The following is a 26,058-nucleotide window of genomic DNA, read 5'->3' as shown; positions in this document are numbered from 1 at the left end:
ACTTTAACACATTTCCCTTTTTCCCCACAGTGGGAAGAGATCGGTGAGGTGGATGAGAACTACGCTCCCATACACACCTACCAAGTGTGCAAGGTGATGGAACAGAATCAGAACAACTGGCTTCTGACCAGCTGGATCTCTAATGAAGGGGCATCCCGCATCTTCATCGAGCTCAAATTCACCCTGAGGGACTGTAACAGCCTTCCAGGAGGACTTGGGACGTGCAAGGAGACTTTCAACATGTATTACTTTGAGTCAGACGACGAGGACGGGAGGAAGATCAGAGAAAACCAGTACATCAAGATCGACACCATCGCCGCCGACGAGAGCTTCACCGAGCTGGACCTTGGTGACAGAGTTATGAAGTTGAACACGGAGGTGAGAGACGTTGGGCCCCTGAGCAAGAAGGGCTTTTACCTGGCTTTCCAGGACGTGGGGGCCTGCATCGCCCTGGTCTCCGTGCGAGTGTACTACAAGAAGTGCCCCTCGGTGGTCCGCAACCTGGCTCGCTTCCCCGACACCATCACGGGAGCCGACTCCTCGCAGCTGCTGGAGGTGGCCGGGGTCTGCGTTGACCACTCAGTGACTGAGGAGGCCCCCAGGATGCACTGCAGTGCTGAGGGGGAGTGGCTGGTGCCCATCGGGAAGTGCCTGTGCAAGGCGGGCTACGAGGAGAAGAACAACACCTGCCACGGTAAGGGCCTGCAGGGGCTGCCCCGGGGGCTGCCCGGCGCTGTGCGCCGCCTTGGCTTTCTGCGCTCCCGTGGCATCGGTGCCTGCTTGAGTGGGCGGTGATGGGCTGGCTCCTCACTTCCACTGAGGTCCTTTGGCTGTGCCAGGATGAAGACAGAGGCCCTGGCTGGATGTGGTGGGACTTGATGCCTCTGTAGAGGTCTTTCTGGTGCGTGCCGGGCTGTGGAGGAGGAGAATGTGGCATGTCCCTGTTCCCTGCGGAGCACTGTGCTGTTGAGTTCAGGAGGCAGTTGCAATCTTAGGGGCTATTTAAATCCTTGTATTATTTTGCCTCAATATTGGGGTTCCTTAGGAATTATAGAAGCTCTGTTACTTCAGCTTGATTTTCTCCTGTGCCATTCCCTGTGCTATGAAATGTTTGAAATCTGTTTCCCTGTGCAAGATGTGTTTTGGTTTTCTTTTTAAAGGAGTCTGTTTTTCTCCCTTTCTCACTCTGTGGGGGGAATGAGGATTTGCTGTGGTGTGAGGTGATTGATTTTCCTCTCTGGTAAATAATTGAATTCAAAGCTGCTCAGCTGTTCAGAGTTAAGCCTAAATCCCTGCTGATAAAAATGCTTCCATGTATGCTGAGGTTTTCACACAAGTAGCTGGCCAAGGTTCCTGAGTTGCTACTTAACACAGGTCTCCTGAACCATCAGGGACTTTGAGCAGGAGAGCTGTGGTATGTAAAGCCCAGAACTGGGAAAGGAAGACTTTCAAAGAAGCACAAGATCCTCTAAGGGTGGATAATCAGGGTCATAACAACCCCATGAACACTGCAAGCTTGAGGCAGAGTGACTGAAAATTGCCCAGTAGAGAAGGATTTGGGGGTGTTGATTAACAGTTGGCTGAAGATGAGCCACAGTGTGCCCAGGTGGCCAAGAAGGCCACCAGCATCCTGACCTTGATCAGCAATGGTGTGGCCAGCAGGACCAGGGCAGGAATTGTCCCCCTGTACTCAGCACTGGTGAAGCCACACCTTCAGTCCTGGGTTCAGTTTTGGGCCCCACACTCTGAGAAGGACATTAAGGTGCTGGAGCTGGTCCAGAGAAGGGCAACAAAGCTGGTGAAAGGTCTGGAGAGCAGGTCTGGTGTGGAGCAGCTGAGGGAATGAGGGGTGTATAGTCTGGGGAAGAGGAGGCTGAGGGGAGACCTCATTGTTCTCTACAGCTCCCTGAAAGGAGGTTGGAGTTAGGTGGGGTTTGGTCTCTTCTCCTTAGTATGAAGTGATAGGAGGAGAGGAAATGATCTCAGCTTGCACCAGGAGAGGTTTAGGTTGGATATGAGAAGCAACTGAAAGGGTTCTCAAAGTCTGGAACAGGATGCCCAAAAGGTGGTTGAATCCCCATCCCTGGAGGTGTTTCAAAGGGGCAGAGATGTGGTGCTGAGGGCCATGGTTTAGCATGAGTTAAGGAGTGGTTGGACACAGTCTTCGAGGTCTGTTCCAACCACAGGGATTCTGTGATCCTATCTCATTTTATCACTTAATTTATTACATGCTTGCTTATAAATGTTGCCCTCCTGTCGTGAAAGGTTCATCTTAAAATGTGTTTGGACATTTAAAATTAAAAATAAACAGGAAGGGAAAACTGAAGGGAAATATTTGAACGAAGCAGTACACTCAGGGTTGCTTTTTCTGTTCACCTGGCTGTAGACCCTCCTGAGTGGTGTTTGCAGTGTTAGTGCAGAGCAGAGCACATTGTACCTCCAGAGCAAACTGTTGCCTTGATCCTTTAGTCCTTATTCACACACTGTGCCCCTGAGGATAACACACTTCAAGGGTTGACTTGGAGAGAAACACAGGGGATGGTTATTTTTGGAGGAACAGCTTGTGGGGTGTGCTTCCTGATCAGGAGTCTCCTTCACCTGAAGGTGTAGCAAAAAGCCACCTTTGCTTTACTTTTCCTGTGCCAATAAAGATACTGCTCCTATTTTGGAGCAGGACGAGTTGGATGCTAGGAACATACTCTGTACCATGAGGGTGCTGGAACGCTGCAACAGGTTGCCCAGGGAGGGAATTGAGACCCTATCCTTGGACATATTCAAGGTCAGGCTGCACAAGACTGAGCAGCCTGATCTATTGGAGGATGTCCCTGCTGAGTGCAGAGGGGTTGGACTAGATGACCTTTAGAGGTCCCTTTCAACCTAACTCTTTAGGATTCTGTGATTCTATGATTTAGTGTTTGATAATGCACAAGGGGAGCTAACACTAGCCAAAGTTCAGGAAATCCAGGCTGTCCCAGATAAGTGTGGGTCAGATCATAAATTCAAAGATGGCTCAGGTTGGAAGGCACCATAGAGATCCTCTACTCCAACCACCCTGCTATGGCAGGGACCCCTCTCAACTAGACTTGGTTGCCCAAGGCCTCATCCAGCCTGGCCTTCAACCAAGCCCCACCCTTGCTAGAGCTAGAGAACAGTTGGCCTGGATGATCGGAAAGAGCTTTTCCAGTCCAAACAATTCTGTGTATACAAAAAGAAGTACCAGGAGGTGGCCTTTTCACAGTAGCTTTATTAATTTGCAGCAGCAGCTTGCTGATGAGCCCTGCTCTATAAGGCAAGCAAACCCAACTGAAGCTACAGAGACCCAGCCTCAGGCAGTGCAGGGCCACAGACAGAGGCACAGAAGAAGTTGTTTGGTCAAAATTCTTAACTGGTAATGACAGAAACTTTAGTGGTGCTACATCAAGTTTCATAGGATTTTATCTCTGGCCCTCATCTCTAGCTGAATTCTGCCTGACAAGGAGGAGACCCACCATGACAAGGGTACTTGAAACCAGGCATTTTCCTCAAGCAGCCATTGAGACAGCACCAGCTGAACCAAAGCAAATAACCATCAGCTCTTTAGTGGCACCAAGTCACAGCTCCAGAAGGTAGTGTAAAAATTCACAGAGCAGCTCCTCCTATTTCTCTTATTACCTGGCACAGCAACTGATTGTTGGGAATAATGAACCCTGACACTGCTCCTTCACTACAACATCCCCAAAGAGCCATGATTTACCTCTTCAGATGTCCCAGGGCACTTGTGGGAAATAGGCCATGCTGCCAAAAGAGACTCATAGGATGGTTTGGGTTGGAAATGACCTCAAGGATCATGCAGTTCCAACCCCACTGCCATGGGCAGAGACACCTCCCACTAGACCAGGTTGCTCAAGGCCTCATCCAGCCTGGCCTTGAACATCACCAGGAAGGAGGCATCCACAACCTCCCTGGCCAACCTGTTCCAGTGTCTCACCACCTTCACTGGAAAGAATTTCTTCCTAATCTCCAGACTCAATATTCTAATTTCCAGCTCAAAGCCATGCCCCCTTGTTTTATCACTTCAAGCCCTTGTCAAAAGCCCCTCCTCAGCTCTCCTGTAGCCCCTTTCAGGTACTGTGTTGCTGCTCTTATCTTCTCCAGGCTGAACAGCCCCAACTCTCTCAGCCTGTCCCCATAGCGGGGGTTCTCCTGCCCCCTGATCATCTTTGTGGCCTCCTCTGCACTCCCCCCAGCAGCTCCATGTCCTTCTTGTGCTGGGGGCATCAGAACTGTAGTGCTGCAGGTGGGGTCTCAGCAGTGCAGAGAGGCAGAATCTCCTCCCTGTTCTGATACTCTCACTGCTTTGGATGCAGCCCAGCACACAGCTGCCTTCTGCCAGTGACCATTGCTGGCTCATCAGCTGACACCCCCAAGTCTTTCTCCTCCAGGCTTCTCTTGAGCCACTCCTCACCCAGCCTGGATTTGTGCTTGGGATTGCCCCAACCCAGGTGCAAGATCTTGTAAAAATCCATGTAGTTTGGGTTCTTAACAGCACTTCCTTGCTGTCTGTACAGCCAACACATTGTACAGGGAGATCAGACCATGTCATATTTACAACCTCACTGTCCCCAGCGAGAGGAATTGCTCAGCTGTGTCTGTCAGTGCCTTCTTCAAACAGGAACCCTGCTGACAAGATGATGAATTCAGAACATCAGTGCCAATTAATGATTTGTAGGCAAAAGGGATTTCAGTGGTGCACATATTTGTGAGGGTAACTGGGATTTACCTCATCTCTAATAAGAGAGTGTAGCCTGGCTCTGTCCAGATGCGACACTGGAGCTTGGAAAATGTCATCTTTGAGGGAGAAATTTGAATAAACAAAGTCAGGCCTGAGTGTTCCCCAAAGCACAGTCACTAATAAGCTGCTTCTGCCTAAGCAGAAGCAAACAGGGAGGCTGCTGGTGAGCTGCACCCAAGTGATTTACAAAGCAAAGGTCAGAAGTTATTTAGGTGTTTGTCGGAGCTACAACCACAGAGTGCTGAGACCATCATTGTGTCAGCCAGGAGCAGGGAGAGCCTTTCCCAAACACCAGTCAGGCAGTCCAGGAAAGAAAAACACAGAGCATCTACCAGCACATAGAGTTCCTCATGTTATTTATTCTGCTTAAAGAATCATGGAATTGTTTGGGTTGGAACATAAGACCATCGAGTCCAGCCATCAACCCAACACCACCATGGCCATTACACCATGAACCCAAGTGCCATGTCCACACATCCACTTTTATTCTGGATGGAATGAAAACTGATTGACACAGGTCAGCTGACATAGAACAGAAGTTCAGATGCCAAAGCAGTTCTTGGGGTGATTTTGTTCTGGCTGAGTGGTGTGGTTGATAAGGCTGATGGATGGGGTGGGGCCACCCAGGGGGACTTGGGCAGGTGGTGGAGAGCTGGGCTGAGGAGAATCTCATGAGGCAAAATGCAAGGTCCTGCACCTAGGTTGGAGTGACTTTTTAATATCGGTCCAGGCTGGGGGATGATGAGATTGAGAGCTGCCCTGCAGAGAGGGACATGGAGGTGCTGGTGAGTGAGAAGCTGCACATGAGCCAGCAATGGGCACTTACACCCCAGAAGGCCAACAGCAGCCTGGGCTGTACCCAAAGCAGTGTAGCCAGAGGTGGAGAGAGGTGATTCTACCTCTGCTCTGGTGAGACTTCACCTGCAGTGCTGTGTCCAGCTCTGCAGCCTTCAATATAAGAGGGTCATGGACCTGCTGTAGAGGGTCCAGAGGAGGCCACCAAGATGATCAGAGGACTCTGCACCTCTGCTCTGGAGACAGGCTGAAAGCATTGGGGCTGTTTATTGTGGAGAAGAGAAGGCTCCTGGGTCACCTTAGAGCAGCTTCCCAGTACCTGAAGGGAGCTACAGGAGAGCTGGGGAGGGACTGTTTAGAAGGGCTGTGGCTGAGGCCCTGTGCCTGGAGACATTAAAAATCAAACTTGATGTGGCCTTGGACAGCCTGCTTGAGTTGGAGGTGTCCCTGCTGAGTGCAGGGGACATGACCTTAGAGGGTCCCTTCCAAGCCAGTGCAATCTGTGAGTCTGATGGGGGTGAAGCAGAGGTTCTCATCTTCCTCCCAGAGTGGTGCAATCAGTGCAGATGCTGAAGGCCCTTTCTCAGAGCTGTGATTGTCCTCTTGTTGATCAGCTCTTGCAGGGCTATTTGGAGAGAATTGCTCGGGTTGATTTTTGGTTTTCTCAGCTGTGTGGGAGCAGGCAGGCAGAGGTAGCACTCTCCTCAGCTGGTGAGTAGGAGAAGGCACCATCTGGGCAGGGCTGGGAGGCAAGTGAGGGCTGACAGAGATGCTGATGGCAGAGCCAGGGCTGCTGACCATGGTGCTTCTCTGTCTGCACAGCAGCTGTCCCAGGGGCATGACTTGAGTGACACACAGGGCTGGTACCACAAATAAAACTTGCATCCTGACCAAATCACTCTGTGCTGTCCTCAGGTGGGGAGGCTGCAGCTCAGCATCTGCCTTCCCTGGTCCTTTATTTTTAGGAAACAGAACTGTGCTGCTGCAAATGGAATACTTCTTTTGAGCCTGAATTTTGCTCCAAAGCATCCAGTGCTTCTGGGCTTTGCATCTGATGTAGGTGCAGATGTGGGGCAACTTTTCTTCAGTCTCATCCACAACTTGCTTGCCTGTCTCTTCCCCTCAGGTGCTGCCCAGAGAACTTGTGGAGTCTTCTTCTCTGGAGAGATTCCAAAACTGCCTGGACATTGTGATCATAGAATGGTTTGGGTTGGAAGGAACCTCCAAAGGTTGTCTAGGCTAACCCTTCTGCAGTCAGCAGGGACATCCTCCGCTAGATCAGGTTGCTCAGACCCTTTCCCAGCCTCATCTTGAATACCTTCAGGCATGGAGCCTCAGCTCCCTCTCTGTGCAACCTGTTGCAGTGTTCCAGCACCCTCCTGGTGCAGAACTTGTTCCTAACATCCAATCTAAATCTGCTCTTCTCTCATTTCAAACCATTGTCCCCCATCCTATCACTTCAGGCCTTTGGGAGCAGTCCCTCTGCTTCCTTCTTGTAGCCCCCTTCAGGTACTGGAAGGCTGCTCTATGGTCTTCTTGGAGCCTTCTCTTCTGCAGCCTGCAGCTCCCTCAGCCTGTCCCCACAGCAGAGGTGCTCCAGCCCTCTGATCATTTTAGGCTGTCCTCTGGACCCACTCCATCAGGTCCAAGTCCTTCCTGTGTTGAGGGCTCCAGAGTTGTATGCAGTAATCCAGGTGAGGTTTGGGCAACCTGCTGTGGGTGACCCTGCTTTGGCAGGGAGGTTGGAGTAGATGAGGAGTAGCTGAGGTCCCTTCCAACCCCCACTGTTCTGTGCTTCTGGGAAGTCTCTCTCTAAACTCCTTGTTATGGATGCTAGTTGCTGCTAAATCCTGTTTGTCTTCTGGGAGACTTCCCAGCTAGGACTCAGGTGAATAAGGCAAGCCTGCTGTTACCTTTGTGGTGGAGTGGAAAACAAGAAAAAGCCAGGGATATAAATAAATTAATAAACAACAAAAAAATCTCTTTTTAATTGTTCTACTGGGAGGTGATTACATGGCAAGCAAAACATTGATGGAAATATTCAGTACATGGAAAATACTGAATTTGGAACTAGAGTTGCCCCCTCCAGGGAGATCTGTGCCCATCGTTCATACTTCTCATGCATTTTGCTGATTAAAACCAAATTGGCTGGGAGTGGAGCATGGAAGGTGTTTAGATAATTATCAGCTGGAGTGCCTGGTTGATTTTAATTAGACACAAAAGCAGCCAGTGTCAGAGGTAGCTGCAGTTTTTGGCGGCAGGTTGTGTGGTGTCTGTCCAGAGGTATGGAAAAGCACCTGGATGCTGCATCTCAGCAACAGGCAGTTGGGACTGCAGGGGAAATGGGGATGTTCTCTAGAGGGCTGTGAGCATGGCTGGGGCCAAAGAGTGCTGGAGAGTGGAGTTACATCCAGTTGGTGACTGGTCACTTGTGGCATTCCTCAGGGCTCAGTGCTGGGAACAGTTCTCTTTAATGTCTTTATCCAAGATCTGGGTGAGGTGATTGAGTCACCCTCACTGTGTCTGCAGATGACAATAAGATGGGTGTCAGTGTTGATCTGCTGGAGGGTTGGAAGGCTCTGCAGAGGGACCTGGCTGGGCTGGATCGATGGGTCAAGGTGAACAGTACGAGATTCCACAAGGCCAAGTGCTAAGTCCTGAACCTAGGTCACAACCACCCCATGAATGCTTAAGGCTTGGGGCAGAGTGGCTGGAAATTGCCCAGCAGAAAAAGACCTAGGGGTGTTGATTGGCAGCCAGCAGCATCCTAGCCTGGATCAGCAATGGTGTGGCCACACTTTGAGTCAGGGATTTAGTTTTAGGCCACTCTCTCCAAGAAAGGCTATGAGGTGATGGAGCAGGTCCAGAGAAGGGCAATGCAGCTGATGAAGGGTCTGGAGAACAGGGCTGGTGAGGAGTAGCTAAGGGAACTGGGGTTGTTTAGTCAGGAGAAGTGGAGGCTGAGGGGAGACCTCATTGCTCTCTACAATTTCCTGAAAGAAGGCTGCAGTGAGGTGGGGGTTGGTCTCTTTTCCCTAGGAACAAATGACAGGAGGAGATTTGGCAGTTAGATGGTGGTTGGAGTAGATGATCTTAGAATTCCTTTCAAAACAAAACCCTGCTTCTCTTGTCTGATCTGGACCTGTTGAGGTGTTCTGTTCTGCACCTGCAATCATTAACAGGAGCAGGAAAGCATTTTCTACAGATCAAAGCTGTGTTGCAGCAGAATTGATTCAGTATTGCTTTTATCTTGGCTGTGTGTTTGCCTTCCTGATCAGAGGCACGGCATCTGTGGGTGTGCAGTGTATCATGCTTGGCTAATGAGTTGGAACCTTCTGCACTACCTTCTACATTTGTAACCCTAATGGCCTGAAATTGCATCTGGGGAGGATTAGGTTGGAGTTGAGGAAAAAATTCCTTTGCTGCAAGAGTGGTCAGGGATTGGAACAGGGAGGTGGTGGAGTCACCATCCCTGGAGGTGTACAGGCATGTATGTATGGGCATGGCACTTTGGGACATGGTTTAATCTGCATGGTGGTCTTGAGTTGAAGGCTGGACTCAGAGCCTTGTCGAGTCTGACCCTGAATGTGTCCAGGGATGGGGCCTCAGCTCCCTCCCTGGGCAACCTGTTGCAGTGTTCCAGCACCCTTGTGGTGCAGAACTTGTTCCTAACATCCAATCTAAATCTGTTCTTCTCTCATTTCAAACCACTTCCCCTCATCTTATCGCTGCAGACCTTTGGAAACAGTCCCTCTGCAGCCTTCTTGTAGGTTCTCTTCAGGTACTGGAAGGCTGCTTTAAGGTCTTCTTGGAGCTTTCTCTTCTCCAGGCTGAGCAACCCCAGCTTCCTGAGCCTGTCTTATAGCAGAGGTGCTGAAGCCCCTGATCATCTTTGTGGCACTCCTCTGCATGCCATTGGCCTCCTGTGCTGCTGCCTTGCTCAGACCCAGCATGCTTATGAATTGTGGGAGTTCCAAATATTTAAGGACTCTAGAGCAATATTAAGGCTAAAGTACAGGGCTGCTGTGAATTTAATTGTCTTGATTTAAGATGTGGCTGTCCCTAGCTGTTCCCTCTGTCCTGTTGTTGCCTCTGCAGAACTGGATAGTTTGGCCATGAGCTCACATGTCCAATGAAGGGCTTGTCCAGATGCTCTTCTAACCTGGGAACAAATAAGCCATGAGTTCTGTGCCTGATTGGGGATTTGTAACAGAAAGGTGGCTACAACCTCTCTGACTGCCCAGACTATGCCAAAGCTTGTTTGTCAGAACCCTCATTCCACCTTATTTATGTTAGATGGTATAATTTGTGTGAAGATGATGAGTCATCATCCCTGGAGGTGTTCAGGAAACATGTGGCCATGGCACTCTGGGACATGGTTTAATGGCCATGGTGGTCTTAAGTTGATGGTTGGACTCTATCCTAGAGGTCTCTTCTAAATGAAATGATTCTATGATGATTAGAGGGTTGGTGCACCTCTGCTGCAAAGGCAGGCTGAGACAGTTGGGGCTCTTCAGCCTGTATGTGGAGCCACCATAATCTTTATTGATCACCAGAACCATGGTTATCATCCACCAAGTGAAATGGTCAGCTGTGCTTCAATCACAGGATCAGAGGATGTTAGGGGTTGGAAGGGACCTCTGGAGATCTTTGAGTCCAACCCCTCTGCCAGAGCAGGACCATAGAATCTAGCATAGGTCACACAGGAATGCTTCCAGATGGCTCTTGAAAGTCTCCAGAGAAGGAGATTCCACAACCCCTCTGGGCAGCCTGTTACAGTGCTCTGTGACCCTTACAGTAAAGAAGTTCTTCCTCATGTTGAGGTGGAACTTCCTGTGCTGTAGTTTTTAATTCCCCAAATAATGCCATTTGAGGTCTTACCCAGGGTTAGCCAGTCTGTCATTCCATCACAGTGGTGACCAGGGGTCACAGCATAGCCTTCAAAAGCTGCCTAGAAAGGAAGCTTTTTAATTACTGCAGAGCCAAAGGGAAAGCTGCTCCTGACCAGCTCATTTGGTATTCAGTAGAAGCAGCCTGTGGGCTGCAGCTTCCCAGCTCCCAGCTGCTTTGCAGAGCGACTGCAAGGCAGGCAGTGACAGACGCAGGGCTGTGGACTTCATCAGTGCTGGGGCTCTATGTTGGCTAGAGGAGCAGCAGTGATGATGGGATTTGGGACAGGAGCCAGCCTTTTATTCATGTAAATCCAAGGCAATCGGGCATGTTAATTACTGGAAGAAATCCACAGCAGGGAAGAAAGAATTTGGGAGGATAGGGAGGTGCCATGGTTAATTGCCAAGGTCCATGGATGCCCCATGACCTGGTGGGATTTCCTTCATTGCTATGGTTGACTTACAACAGATTGAGTATTATCTATCCAGGAGGAAAGCTCCTGAGCCAAGTGTCTGTGGAGGTAATTTGAGGTAAAATTGACTGAAGGTTCAGAGTGTTGTGGGAAAGCCACTCACAGGATCCTCCAGGACCAAAGCAGATGCTGCTCAGGGCTTTTGCATGCATATTGGTGTGGTTAGCATGTCAAAGGAGGTTCTCCTCTGCCTGTACTCTGCCATGGTGAGGCCACACCTGGACTATTGTGTCCAGTTCTGGGCTCCCCAGTTCAAGAGGGACAGGGAACTACTGGAGAGAGTTAAATGGAGGGCTACAAAGATTGTGAGGAGCACAAGATTTAGGCTCAAGGTGAGGAGAAAGTTCTTCACTGAGAGAGTTGTTTCATCATTGGAATGGGCTGCCCAGGGAGGTGGTGGAGTCACCATCCCTGGAGGTGTTCAAGAGGGGATTGGATGTGGTACTTGGTGCCATGGTCTAGTCATGAGGTCTGTGGAGACAGGTTGGACTCGATGATCTTTGAGGTCTCTTCCAACCTTGGTGATAGTGTGATCTCTCTTGGGAGGACAGGCTGAGAATCCTGAGGCTGTTTAGCTTGGAGAAGAGCGTCCTGAGAGGGGATCTGGTCAATGCTGATCAGTGTCTAAAGGAATGGGGATCAATAGAACGGGGCTGGGCTCTTTTCAGTGGTGCCTATTGATAGGACAATGGACATAAACCGGAACCCAGAAGGTTTCTCTTAAACATGAGGAGAAATTTCTTTGCTTCAAGGGTGCTAGAACCCTGGAACAGGCTGCCCAGAGAGGTTATGGAGTCTCTTTCTCTGTAGTCCTTCAAAACCCCTAAATCTGGTTGCCCAGGATCACAATGTCCAGGTGGGTTTTGAAGGACTTCAGAGGAGACTGGATGATCTTTGGATGTCCCTTCCAACCTCCACCATGCTGTAGTGCTGTGTGCTGATAAGGGCAACTGTCCTGATAATTGGATTTCACTTCCTGTCCCACCTGGGTTGGGGACTGCTTTTGTTGCCTGAACAATTGATGGTCTCTCAGTGGCAGAGCAGGTGAGTGGCAGGAGATTCATCCTTGAAGTGAAAAGCATGGAAATGACTACAAACCTAGAAGCATGGAATTGTTTGGGTTGGAAAAGCCCTCCAAGACCATCAAGTCCAACCTTCAGCCCTACACCACTATGGCCATTACACCATGTCCAAAAGTGCCACGTCCATGAATTTCTTAAACCCCTGCAGTGATGGTGACTCCGCTGCTTCCCTGGGTGACCTCTGCAGAAGGTGGCAGATGTTTGCCTTGCAAAAGGATCTCTCTCTTCCCTACTGTATTGGGTTGAACTGAGCTGGAGTTAATTCTCCTCACAGCGTCTTTCTAGTGCTGTGGTTTTTGCCGCAGTAGTTGATAACACAGCAGTGTTTTGGCTGCGGCTGAATCCAGTATCCAGGCTGTGTCCTTTCAACATTTCCCTGCCCCAAGAGTACCTTGAGGGGTGGGCAAAATCTTGGGAGGGGACATGGCTGAGCCAGCTGACTCAGACTGGCCAAAGAGGTATTCCAGACCATATGACGTCAGCTCAGGTACAAGAATGAAGTGAAAGAGGGAAGTGGGGGGATTGGTCCATGGCATCTGTCCTCCCAAGGAACCACCAAGCTTAGAGAGCCCTGCTTCCTGAGACCGACCACCGTCCTGCTGATAGGAAGCAGAGACTGACATCTCTCTCTCTGGTTTTTGCTTCTGTGCAGTCTATTGCTGTTTGCTTATTAGTGTTACTAAATTGCTCCTATCTTATTCCTGGCTTCTGTTATATTTTCTTTCCCTTCTTCCCCTGTTCACTAAAGAGGGGGAGTGATAGAGCAGCTCTGGTGGGCATCTGGCCTCCAGGCCAGAGCCAAACCACCACACCTACCCAAGTTTTCAGTCAGGCTCAGCTAAAAGCTTTTCTCCCCTTCCTGTGCACGAGGCTGGCCCCCATTATTTATTTATTTGTGAAGCCTTTGTGGGTTTCTGTTTGCTTTGGGTTGTTTTATTTATTTATTTTTAGCAGGGCTTTTACATGATTTTTTCTCTGCTCTCACAGTTCAAGCATGATTTAATCTGTCAAAACTCGTTTGCTTAGCTGCCCTTGATTGTCTTGCATACTTCCACTAAAAGAGGGCACTCAACCTTCCAGGCATGCTGCTGCCCAGACGAATCAAGTGTCACAGCAGCCAGGACCTGCTCTGCTGTGGTGACAGCCACAGCATCCTCTGACAGAGCCCACAGCAGGGAGCATAGATGGGGTAGTGCCTGTGGTCATGGCTGGGGTCACAGCACTGTGGGCCCTCACAGGCAGATTCAGGCAACTGTAGGCTCCACAGATTTAATCCATCACTCATGTGCAAAGCTAGTTTGGTCCAGACCTGAGAGTCTAGAATCACAGAATTGTTTGGGTTGGAAGAGACTTCTAAGTTCATCAAGTCCAGCCATCAACCTAACACCACCATGGCCACTGAACCATGTTCCCAAGTGCCATGTCCATGTTTCTTGAACACCTCCAAGGATGGTGACTCCACCACCTCTCTGGGAAGCCTGCTCCAGTGCCTGACCACTCTTGCAGCAGAGAAATTTTTCCTAATCTCCAACCTAATCCTCCTCTGCACAGCTTCAGGCCATTTACTCTCCTTCTGTCACCTGTTACTAGGGAGAAGAGACCAACCCTCAGCTCACTGCAGCCTCCTTTCAGGGAGTTGTAGAGAGCAATAAGGTCTCCCCTCAGCCTCCTCTTCTCCAAACTAAAAACCCCCAGTTCCCTCAGCTGCTCCTCACCAGCCCTGTTCTCCAGCCCCTTCAGCTTTGTTGCCCTTCTCTGGAGCTTCTCCAGTCCCTCAATGACCTTCTTGGAGTGAGGGGTTGAACAGGATGATCTTAAAGGTCTTTTCCAACCCCATGGGTTCTGTGGTTTCATGATTCTACAGTGTGCTCCTTGTGCAAGGAGTAGGGAAGAAGTTTTCAGTCACTCCTCACTCCTACTACAGTTCAAAATGACTTGTCAATTCTTGGATCCTGCTTGGAGGACTTGGTGCATGTTAAGAAGCCATTCTCAAGGTGCTGCTGCAGTGCTGTGTGCTCAGCACTTGGCATCCTCAGCAGGTCTGGATCTCATCTTCTCGATGCGCCACTAACTCAATACTCAGCAGTCAGGTCAAACATCTCCTGGGCCTGTTTTTGCTGCTGTGCTACGTGGGGGTTTCACTCTGTGGTGTGTGGGATGGTTGCCAGCTGGAAATGTGGTGCCTGGGGACAAGCGCAATGATTGTGTGAGTCTGTTATTGAGTGAGCTCTGAGCATGGCTGATGGCATTGACAGCAGCTCTGTCACCCTGATGGGGAAGGCCGCCAGTCACGCACTGCCTCGGAGATGGTGTCTGCAAAGTGCAGGGGTAAATGGGGCGACAGTGCCTTCTGCCACACCACAGAATCACAGTGGTAGGGTTGGAAGGGACCTCTGGACATCATTTAGTCCAACGCTCCTGACAAGCCAGATTCACGTAAAGAAGACCACACACCCAGGTGGGTTTTGAATGTCTCCAGAGATGGAGACTCCACCACCTCTTTGCACAGCCTGCTCCAGTGATCCATCACCCTTAAATTAAAGAAGTTCTTCTTCATGTTCAGATGGAACTTCTGATGTTCCAGCTTGTGCCTGTTACCCCTTGTTGTGTCACTGGGCACCACTGAACAAAGCCTGGTCCCATCCTCCTGAAACCACCCTTTAAGTATTGATCTGAAAACTTATTCCTTAATCATCTGCAGTGCTGTGTCCAGCTCTGGGGCCTCCAACGCAAGAGAGACATGGACCTCCTGGAGTGGATCTGGAGGGGGAACACAAAGATGACCAGAGGGCTGGGGACAGGCTGGGAGAGTTGAGGCTGTTCTGCCTGGAGTTCTGCCTTCCAGTATCTGAAGGGGACTACAAAAGAGCTGGGTAGGGCCTTCTGACAAGGGCTTGTAGTGACAGGATGAGGGGCAATGGCTTTGAAACTGGCGCAGGGGAGATTCAGGTTGGACATCAGGAGGAAGTTCTGCACAATGAGAGTGGTGAAATACTGGAACAGGCTGCCCAGGGATGTGGTTAAGGCCCCATCCCTGGAGCCATTCAAGATCAGACTTGCTGTGTCCCTGGGCAGGCTGCTCTAGTGGCTGTGTCCCTGCTGCCTGTAGGGGGGTTGGACAAGATGACCTTTGAGGGTCTCTTCCAACTCAATGTGATCTCTGACTGTGAATCCTGTGACTGTAACCTTTGGATGTTTTTCTTTCCTGAAGGTTTTTATTAAGATGCTTGTGCATGATGCCTTCTTTTGTGTCTTTGGCCATGCCTGTGTGGCTAAGTTTGTGTACACAACTAAGGGCACAGTGCATCTGATGTGGTATCTGTGCTTACTCTAATACCAGCTGTAACCTTGAGCTAGCAGGAAAATGACTTGTACATGAAAAGCAAGAGCAGCCCAAACTACAGTCAGGCTTTTCAGGTGGAGGCACAGAAAGTTTTGCTTAGAAGCTTCAGTGCTGATTTTCAGCAAGTTTGTTATGATTTGCCACTCTGATGGGGGAGGAACCCAGGGGGTTTTGAGAGAAATGGGGCTTTTTAGTCTGGAGAAGAGCTGGGGGTGGATCTCATCAATGCTGATCAATACTTAAGGGGTGGATGTCAGAAGGATGGGACCAGGCTCTTTTCAGTAGTGCCCAGTGACAGGACAAGGGGTAACAGGCACAAGCTGGAACATCAGAAATTCTGTCTGAACATGAGGAGGAACTTCTTTAATTTAAGGGTGATGGAGCCCTGGAGTGGGCTGCCCAGAGCGGTGGTGGAGTCTGCGTCTCTGTAGACATTCCAAACCCACCTGGATGTGTTCCTGTGTAACCTGCCCTAGGTGATCCTGCTCTGGCAGGGGGGTTGGAGTTAATGATCTCCAGAGGTTCCCTTCCAACCCCTAACATTCTGTGATTCTGTGACAGTCGCGCTGCAGTTACGTCTGTAGGACATCTAGAGCCTGTAGAGACCTTGTGGGCTTTAGTTGGAGGCAGGTTATCACTGCCTGAGTGGTGCTGGCAGATGGATGAGGAGATGTGGACAGCCAAGCAGGAGCACTTCTGGCTGCGGAGTCTCTGTCCATGTGTGTGTGTGGATGCAAAACCAACCTGGGCTGTGACCAGAGAGAAACAAAAACATTGTGTGCAGTAAAGGCTTCTGTTTTGTAGGAATTCCATTTTTCAGGTGTTCCAATGATTGATTTCCCAGATGCCATTGGGAAAAGTGTGGGGCCACATTCAAATTAGCCTCATTGTTCCATAATATCTTGGTGGAGTAGAAGGTTAATTAGTACCATAGGCAATATGCATTATTCATCACAACAATCCTGCTTTTCTTCTGTGGGGCTGTTGTGTGCTGCTGCAAATGTTTTCCCTTGCAAGAACAAATCCTTGCTGTAGTATTTTTCATCCTGCCACATCATGGTTGTGATACATAAATTATGTGGGCCCTCTGATGCTGCTGAAGTGTCGAAAGGACTCCAGTTCTGACATTTAACTTCTGTCTTGCTTGGGCAGGGGCTTCCAGGACCATAGGTGGTACAAATGATTTTCCTAGAACCATAAAATTGTTTTGGTTGGAAGAGACCTCCAAGATCATTGAGTCCAACCATCAACCCAACACTACTATGGCCGTTAGACCATGTGCCAAAATGCCATGTGCACACATTTCTTGAACACCTCCCTGGGCAGCCTGTTCTAGTCTTTGAATACCTTTTCAGCCAAGAGGTTTCTTCTAATGTCCAACCTAAACCTCCCTTGATGCAACTTTGGGCCACTTCCTTTATTCCTATTACGTGTAGCTAGGGAGAAGAGACCACCCCACACCTGGCTCCTGTCTCCTTGCAGGGGATTGAAGAGTTACCAAAGTTTTTAGCAACAGCCCACTCAGCCTTGAAGTCCTGACCTTATGTTGCTGTTATAACCCTGTGGCTGCTTACAGCATCCCAGCATAGATCTCAGGCATCTCTATTCCCACCCTGAAGGTTGATGCTGAAGAAAGCTCTTTCTAGCAAGGCTCCTTCAAGCATAAGGGTGAGATATGAGGTGGCCATGGCTACCTTCTAGTCCTAGGGTTCCTGCCACTTGCTCTGGAGTATCCTGAATACTGAAGCTGCAAGCAGAGGAGATGCTGACTGACCAGTTTGCACAAGGTCCAGAGAGTGGTGGCTTTACCTTGTAGAGCCTGTTTGTGGTGCAGAGAGTTTGGCCTTTTTCAAGACACCAGCACTCCTGTGTTCTCAGCTGGTAATGAGTCCACTAGAGAAGACTGATTCTCTGACCCTCCTTTTCTCTAAAGGCAAGGCCCTTTCACCTCTGAGATGCTGCTGCCTTCCTTGTTCAGCATGCAGGAGGTTGAATCACTCCCATACCCTGAGATTACAGTGCTGCAGGTGCCTACAGCTTTCAGAGCAGCACCTGGAAAGCCGGGAGAGCTGCAGTGATCGCTCTCTGCCGCACTGCCTGCCTGAAAAGGTGAGTCTGAAAGAGCTCTGCCAGGCCTTTCACTGCCCTCTGGGCTGCATCAAAAGCAGTGTGGCCAGCAGATCCAGAGAGCTGATTTTGCCTCTCTGCTCTGGTGAGAACTCATCTGCAGTGCTTTGTGCAGCTTTGGGGCCCTCAATACAAGAAGGACATGGACCTGTTGAGGCAGGTCCAGAGAAGGACCACAAAAGATGATCCAAGGGCTGGAGCACCTCTGCTATGGAGACAAGCTGAGAGAGTTGGGGCTGTTCAGCCCAGATCAGAGAAGGCTCTGGGGAGCCCTGACAGCTGCATTTCAGTATCTGAAGGGGACCTACAGGAAGGTTGGGGAGGGACTGTTTAGAAGGGCCTGTGGTGATAGGCTGAGCAGCAGTGGTTTGAAACTGGAGCAGGGGAGATTTAGGCTGGACATCAGGAGAAGTTCTGCACAATGAGAGTGGTGCAGTACTGGAACAGGTTGCCCAGGGATATGGTGTGAGGCCCCATCCCTGGAGGTGTTGCAGAGATGTGGAGGTGTGATGCTGAGGGTCATGGTTTAGCCCCAGCCTTGGCAGAATTAGAGAATGGTTGAGCTTGATGAGTGTGGCCTGAAATTGGGCTAGGGGAGAAGATTAGAAAAAATTTCTTTGCTGCAAATGTGGTCAGGGATTGGAACAGGCTGGAGTCACCATCCCTGGAGATGCTCAAGAAGTGTGTGGATGTGGCACTTTGTGACATGGCCAAGGTGGTCTTGGGTTGATGTTTGGACTGGATGATCTTAGAGGGCTTTTCCAAGCCAAACAATTTTATTGCTCCGTGATTCTTAAAGGTATTTTCCAACCCAAACAATTCCACATTTCTCTGATAAGATGGTGTGGCCTTCTCACACAGCTGGGCACACCTTCCCCAGTGACACTGTGCTGGTGGTGCCCCAGGGGATTATCGTGCCCTGAGGTGGCTGGAGGATACAGCATGACAGGGTCCTGCCTTAAACACTGCTGTGCTCCACCAGCAGCCACCCTCAGCTGCCCAGGAGTGCTCCAGTCTCCGCTGTGCTCGTATCCACCGGCCGATGGTTTCCGGCCACCCTGACTCACTTCCCTTCCACCCCTCTTGTTTTGCTCTCTGCATTGTTTTTCCCTCCCAGCCTTCCCCTTTGGAGGAAGAGAGCACCCGGCTTAGGTGACTGCCTTTCTACTGGTCTCCTCCCAGCTGGGACCAGGAGGGATTTGAAGGGCAGGGTTTCTGCAGTCTGGTGCAGAACTCATGGTGTTGGTTGTGTCAGAGAAGATGAAATGAACACAAGCTGTGGGGAGGGACTCTTTAGAAGGTGGTGATAGGATGAGGGGAAATGGTTGGAGAATGGAGCAGGGGAGACTTAGGTTGGACATCAGGAAGAAATTCTGCACAGTGAGGGTGGTGAAGTGGTGGAACAGGTTGTCCAAACATGTAGTTGAGGCCCTGTCCCTTGAGGCATTCAGGGTCAAACTTGATGTCTGGGCAGCCTGCTCTAGTTTGAGGTGTCCGTATGCCTGCAGGGGGGTTGGACAAGATGACCTTTGAGAGTCCCTTCCAACCAGATGCAATCTGTGAATTTGTGAAAATGAGTAACCCTGATGTGTCTGGGTCTTTCTGAGGCAGTTTGGAAACAGCTTTTCATTGAGAACAAACTTGAACATAAAACGTTCCATTTAAACAGGAGGAGGAACTTCTTTAAGTTAAGGGTGGTGGAGTGTGGTAGGTTGAGAGAGGGCTTAGCTCTCCCTCCTCCACAGAGTAAGAAACCACAGCTAACTCAGTCGAAGAGCAAAAGCTATATATTTACAAGCATATATGGAAAGCAGGTTATATATAACACAATATATACAGGTATTTACAATATATATACAGAAATACACAGCAAAGACAAATAACACAACAAAAATCCCTCCCTCAGGGAGGGATCCCCTCTTTGGAACCCCCTCTCTCCCCCCCTTACCTCCCTTTTTCCCCAAAAAGGGGTTAGAGAGAGAGAAAGGCAAGTTACTAAGGAAAAGAGTTGTTAGCAAGCTTCAAAAGCCCATGCAGGATTAGTGTTTGCTTATCTGAAGGCCAAGTCCAGCAGTTCGCAGAAGAAGCAGGCAGGGAGAACAGGCTGAAAACACCCAACTCCCCCCAACTCCCAAACCGAACTGAACTGAGGAAAAAATTTTCCAACCGCTTCACAATCTAAAGCTGAATTTTTGTTTATCAACCAATGAAATTCGTTTAGAATATCAGAATGTTTTGGTTCTAGTACCAAAAACATTAGCCAGTGTGTTCCAGCAGTGTTTGTTCTTAAAGGCACAGCCTCAAACGACCACAGTCCACCCCTTTCTAAACAATTTCATTGGCTGTTCGTACTGTCCATCCAATCCAGAACAATATTTACAGTTCGTAAGTTAAGTTCATCGTCCATTCCGGCTATACTCAGATGTAGATGATTCAGAAGTCCAAGAAAATCCAAAATCAAGAAAATGGAAAACAGTTTGTCTCTCCGCAGACGAAGCGAAGAAAAAGGGAAACAGGGACTCAGGGACTCTCTCAGTTGACTCAGGGCTCTCAGGGTTCTCAGGGTTCGTGCACCGTAGATTCCTCAGGGACTCTTTCCTTTGGACGCGCTGTAGCTGTACAACATTCTGAAATTAAACTCTCTCAGCTAAAGTTAAATCTCTTTGTGGAATACACTGAATTTCACCATTCTCTTGCATTACCCAATAAGTGTGACCCGGACCTTCTGCTGAAACCACCCCTCGGACAGGTTTAGCCTCTCCTGAGGGCGAAAATACCCAAACAGTTTTACCTAACAGATTCTTTTCCCTAACAACAGGAACTCTATCACCTTCTACTTTCTGTAGCAGATCAGAATGTGCAGGTCCAGCTCGGTTCACTGAACCTCTACTGTTCACCAGCCAGGTTGCTTGTGCTAAATGTTTCTCCCAGTTTTTCAAAGATCCACCTCCCATGGCTTTGAGAGTGGTCTTCAACAAACCGTTGTAGCGTTCAATCTTCCCTGCAGCTGGTGCATAGTAAGGAATATGGAAAATCCACTCAATACCGTGCTCTTTTGCCCAGCTCTTTACAAGGTTGTTCTTGAAGTGAGATCCGTTGTCTGACTCAATCCTCTCTGGAGTTCCGTGTCTCCACAGGATCTGTCTCTCCAGACCGAGAATGGTGTTGCGTGCAGTTGCATGTGGGACTGCGTAAGTTTCCAGCCATCCAGTGTTTGCCTCTACCATAGTAAGCACGTACTGCTTACCAGAACGAGAACGTGGTAGAGTGATGTAGTCAATCTGCCAAGCTTCACCATACCTGTATTTGGACCATCTGTCACCATACCATAAGGGCTTAATTCGCTTTGCCTGCTTAATAGCAGCACAAATGTCACAGTCATGGATGACTTGTGTGATAGCATCCATGGAAATGTCTATGGATCTGTCACGAGCCCACTGGTAGGTTGCATCTCTGCCTTGATGTCCTGATGAATCGTGAGCCCACCGAGCTAAGAATATCTCACCTCGGTGTTTCCAGTCGAGATCAAGTTCAGAGTCCTTGTCTACTTGAGAAACTCTTGCAGCTAAATCTGCCTGATGGTTGTGCTGCTGTTCCTCAGTAGCTTTGCTCTTGGGAATGTGAGCATCAATGTGTCTCACTTTCACTGGAATTCTCTCGATTCGATCAGCAATGTCTTGCCACAGTTCAGCTGCCCAGATGGGTTTTCCTTTCCTCTGCCAGCCATTCTTTTTCCAGTTCTTTAGCCAACCCCATAGAGCATTGGCTACCATCCATGAGTCGGTGTAGAGATAAAGCTTTGGCCATCTCTCACGTTCAGCCACGTCGAGAGCTAGCTGGACAGCTTTTACCTCTGCAAACTGACTGGATTCTCCTTCTCCATCCTTCGCCTCTGCAACTCGGCGTGTTGGACTCCACACGGCAGACTTCCACCTTCGCTTGTTCCCGACGAGACGACAGGAACCGTCTGTGAACAAAGCATATTTCTTTTCATCATCAGAAAGGTCATTGTAAGGAGGAGCTTCCTCAGCACGAGTTACTCTCTCCTCTGGAGGTTTAGCACAGTTGGTATCTTCAGGCCAACTTGAGATCACCTCCACCAGACCAGGTCTTTCAAGATTTCCCATTCGAGCTCTCTGTGTTATCAGGGCCATCCACTTAGACCAGGTGGAATCTGTGGCATGATGTGGTGTGGAACCTCTGCCTTTGAACATCCAATTCAAAACTGGCAATCTGGGAGCTAAGAGAAGTTGTGACTCAGTTCCAATTACTTCAGAAGCTGCTTTCACTCCTTCATAGGCAGCTAGAATCTCTTTCTCTGTTGGAGTGTAATTAGCCTCTGAACCTCTGTAACCTCGACTCCAGAAACCAAGAGGTCGTCCACGTGTCTCACCTGGAGCTTTTTGCCACAAGCACCAGGTTGGACCATTGTCACCTGCAGCCGTGTACAAAATGTTCTTAATGTCTGGACCATCTCGCACAGGTCCCAGACCCACTGCTTGGACTACTTCTTGCTTTATCTGGTCAAAGGCTGCTTGTTGTTCAGGTCCCCAGTGGAAACTGTTCCTCTTTCGAGTCACATCATACAGAGGTTTCACAATCTGACTGTATCCAGGAATGTGTAGTCTCCAAAATCCCACTATCCCCAAGAAACGTAGAGTTTCTTGCTTGTTCGTGGGATTTGCCATGGTAGAGACTCTATTTACCACATCCACTGGAATGTGTCGGCGTCCATCCTGCCACTGCACTCCCAGAAACTGGATCTCTGTGGTAGGACCTTTCACTTTGTCTCTCTTGATGGCAAAACCTGCATTCAGGAGAATGTCCATGATTTTGTTACCTTTCTCGAAGACTTCCTCAGCAGTTTTACCCCAGACGATGATATCATCGATGAACTGGATGTGTTCTGGAGCACCACCTTCCTCCAGAGCATCATGGATTACTGCATGACAGATGCTGGAGCTGTGGATCCAGCCCATTGGCAGTCTGTTGAAAGTGTACTGGATTCCTCTCCAGGTGAAAGCAAACTGAGGCCTGCATTCCTCTGCTATGGGAATAGAGAAGAAGGCATTAGCAATGTCTATGGTAGCATACCATTTGGCCTCTTTGGATTCCAGCTCATACTGGAGTTCCATCATGTCTGGTACTGCTGCACTCATAGGCGGAGTTACTTCATTCAGGGCTCGGTAGTCCACTGTCAGACGCCAGTCTCCATTCGGCTTTCGCACAGGCCGCACTGGACTGTTGAAAGGTGAATGAGTTTTGCTGATGACTTTCTGACTCTCCAACTGACGAATCAGATTCTGAATGGGCAACAAAGAGTCACGGTTGGTTCTGTATTGTCTGTGATGCACAGTCCGAGAAGCAACCGGCAACTTAATGTCCTGAATCTTGTGTTGTCCCACAACTGCAGATTCATCAGAAAGCTCAGGTCTAGCAGACAGCTTCAGTTTTTGTCCATCAATTTCTACAGAAGCTACTCCAAAAGCCCATTTGTAACCTTTAGGGTCTTTGAAACGCCCTTCTCTCAGAAAATCAATTCCCAAAATACAAGGTGCATCAGGTCCGGTCACAACTGTATGCTTCTTCCACTGTTTACCAGTTAAGCTTATATTAACCTCCACTTTACTTAACTCTTGAGATCCACCAGTGACTCCCAGAATAGTTATGGACTCTGATCCCTGATAATTTGATGGCAATATGGTGCACTGAGCTCCTGTGTCAACCAAGGCCCTGTACTTCTGAAAGTGTGAAGTGCCAGGCCACTGGATGTACACATCCCAATAGATTCTGTTATCTGTATTACCCCTCTCCTCCCCCTGGCGGGAGGCAGGGCACCCCTAGTTATGGGGAACATGTCCACAGGTGCAACGAGCACACTGTGCAGTGTTAGAACTGGAGCCACTGTTGGAGCTACTAGAGTTGTCCTGGGGAACTGTAGAAGTAACAGCTACCCTTCTGGTATTGCTACCTCGGGTTCTGCCACTTTGCAGTTCTCTCAGTCTCCTGAAAAGATTAGAAGTTGGTTGACCATCCCACCTGTTCATGTTCTCACCAAACTGATCACGCAGGGTAATCCAAATAGTCCTACGTGACTGCCTTGGTGGTCTGTTTTGGTTTGATCTGTTTTGGAATGACCTCCTTGGAGGATGTCTATTCCTCACAGATGAAACCTGTACCCACCTGGAGGAAGAATTGGAATCATCTCTTTGTGCCAATTGGGAGATGGTGTTTTTAAATTCATCCTTTAGCTCTTTCATGCAATTCTCCAGTTTTCCAGACAGAGTTTCAATGGCTGAAACCAAAGAAACACGTGTCATGCTATCATCCAATTGTCTCAATTGATCAGTGAATTGGCCAACCGTAAGAGGAGCTCCACCATAATTTCTTGCTACAATTCTGCTTGCCAGAATGTTTGCATAATTGGAAGGAGCAAGCTTGATGAGCTTTTTAGTAAGACCATTTCCTACAGGAACATCATCAGGATTCAGAGATTCATGTTCACCATAGAGTACCTCTCTAACAGCAAATTCTCTCAGACGCTTGATTCCCTCATCTATGGTAGTCCAGGGCTTAGGATTCCATGGAAGATCATCTCGGGAAGGGTATCTCATGAGAACCGCCATTAGAAGGCGTATCCACAGATTAACCTTACCGAGAGCCTTGCCTAGATGTCTATCTATTCCATTATCCTTTGAGAGAGTTCCTAGCTGGGCTGCTGACTTGTCTCCAACCATTAGAGCTGGAGCACCTGTATCATAGCATCTACCAAGCCAAGCGAGAACTGGCTCCTTATCTGCTCTGAGATAGTCTTTTCTTACATTTCTAAGCTCCTCCCGGGGTGAAGAGCAGTCGGTTATGTCATCTTGTTCTTGCTCCTCTGCCTCCTGTTCCTCAACTTGTGGTCCCAACAACCTCTCAAAGATCCCTTTAAGCTGAGAAGCACCACCACTAGCTGCTGTCCTACCAAGAGATGCATCTCGATCCTCTGATGATCTCAATAACTCAGCTATATTTTTAAGACAGATTTTCTCTTCCTCCCCAGCAGAAGAACCTTGCTGTGCATCCCCGTCAGCTCCTGAATCAGCTTTAGTCTTACCCTTCCTTGTTGTTAAAACTGCTACTTGCTTTACTGGAGCTGTGTTTGGGTTTCCAGCTGCCTTATTATCAGAAGCTGATAAGCTTTGAGACAGATTAGCTGCTTTGGAGGACGCTTCCGCTCCTGCCATGGAAGAAGGAGGAAATGACTTTGCCTCGTTAATGGTGGCTGCCTGGGACACAGGAGCCGCCATGTTTGGGGCTACTGTAGCCCCTGGCTGCTTGCCAGAATCATCACCATTGCTATTCAGAGCTGCCTTGCCGATTGACTTTTTAGCTTTATCTTTAACTGACACAGATTCTCCATTATCATCCTCACTGGATGTTCCTGAAACAGAGCCAGAGTGGCGTTTTCGTCTCTTAACCCTCCGTTTTATAACAAAACATGCCTTGGACACTTTTTTCTCCCGGTACAGTGCTACCAACAAATACACATTAATTATCATCATCAGCAGGACTACACACATCAAGAAAATCAGCTTTGGATCCCAGCCATCACTTAAAATTACCCTTTCACCGAGCGGAATCTTAAACTCTTTTATCTCAATAGGGAGTGTGCTAGATGTAACATTCCTGTACTTTTTAACATAAAAGAATTCCAGGCACTGATCATACAGAAGCCGAATCTTGTACTTAAACCACAAATATAATTTTTGCATTATATATTTACCTATCTTATCGATAATCATACCCAGGCAATACTTGTAGATCAATACACCAAAGACCGAGAAGAACAGACGCTCAAAAAGCCAAAACACCTTCATGTTTGCTCGTTCGACTTAAGCAAGCAATAAATCAAACTAATTTGTCAGCAAGCCCCGAGTTGGGAAGCCAATAAATGTGGTAGGTTGAGAGAGGGCTTAGCTCTCCCTCCTCCACAGAGTAAGAAACCACAGCTAACTCAGTCGAAGAGCAAAAGCTATATATTTACAAGCATATATGGAAAGCAGGTTATATATAACACAATATATACAGGTATTTACAATATATATACAGAAATACACAGCAAAGACAAATAACACAACAAAAATCCCTCCCTCAGGGAGGGATCCCCTCTTTGGAACCCCCTCTCTCCCCCCCTTACCTCCCTTTTTCCCCAAAAAGGGGTTAGAGAGAGAGAAAGGCAAGTTACTAAGGAAAAGAGTTGTTAGCAAGCTTCAAAAGCCCATGCAGGATTAGTGTTTGCTTATCTGAAGGCCAAGTCCAGCAGTTCGCAGAAGAAGCAGGCAGGGAGAACAGGCTGAAAACACCCAACTCCCCCCAACTCCCAAACCGAACTGAACTGAGGAAAAAATTTTCCAACCGCTTCACAATCTAAAGCTGAATTTTTGTTTATCAACCAATGAAATTCGTTTAGAATATCAGAATGTTTTGGTTCTAGTACCAAAAACATTAGCCAGTGTGTTCCAGCAGTGTTTGTTCTTAAAGGCACAGCCTCAAACGACCACATGGAGTCCTGGAGCAGGCTGCCCAGAGAAGT

General features: G+C 48.8%; 1 protein-coding gene across 9 annotated transcripts in view; it reads left to right on the top strand.

The window, feature by feature from the left end:
* EPHA5 (EPH receptor A5) overlaps positions 1-26,058 on the top strand; it is a 218,403-nt gene that overhangs the window by 44,691 nt on the left and 147,654 nt on the right. For all 9 annotated transcript variants that reach the window (XM_054164860.1, XM_054164854.1, XM_054164841.1 and 6 more), the window contains exon 3: positions 31-694. In XM_054164860.1, coding sequence (XP_054020835.1) covers positions 31-694 — 664 coding nt within the window. The remainder of the gene's footprint in view (positions 1-30; positions 695-26,058) is intronic.

This window comes from Dryobates pubescens, chromosome 1 (assembly GCF_014839835.1).
Source record: "Dryobates pubescens isolate bDryPub1 chromosome 1, bDryPub1.pri, whole genome shotgun sequence".
Taxonomy (NCBI): domain Eukaryota; kingdom Metazoa; phylum Chordata; class Aves; order Piciformes; family Picidae; genus Dryobates; species Dryobates pubescens.
The sequence above is the reverse complement of the archived record's forward strand: the minus strand, read 5'-3'. Positions and strand labels throughout refer to the sequence as shown.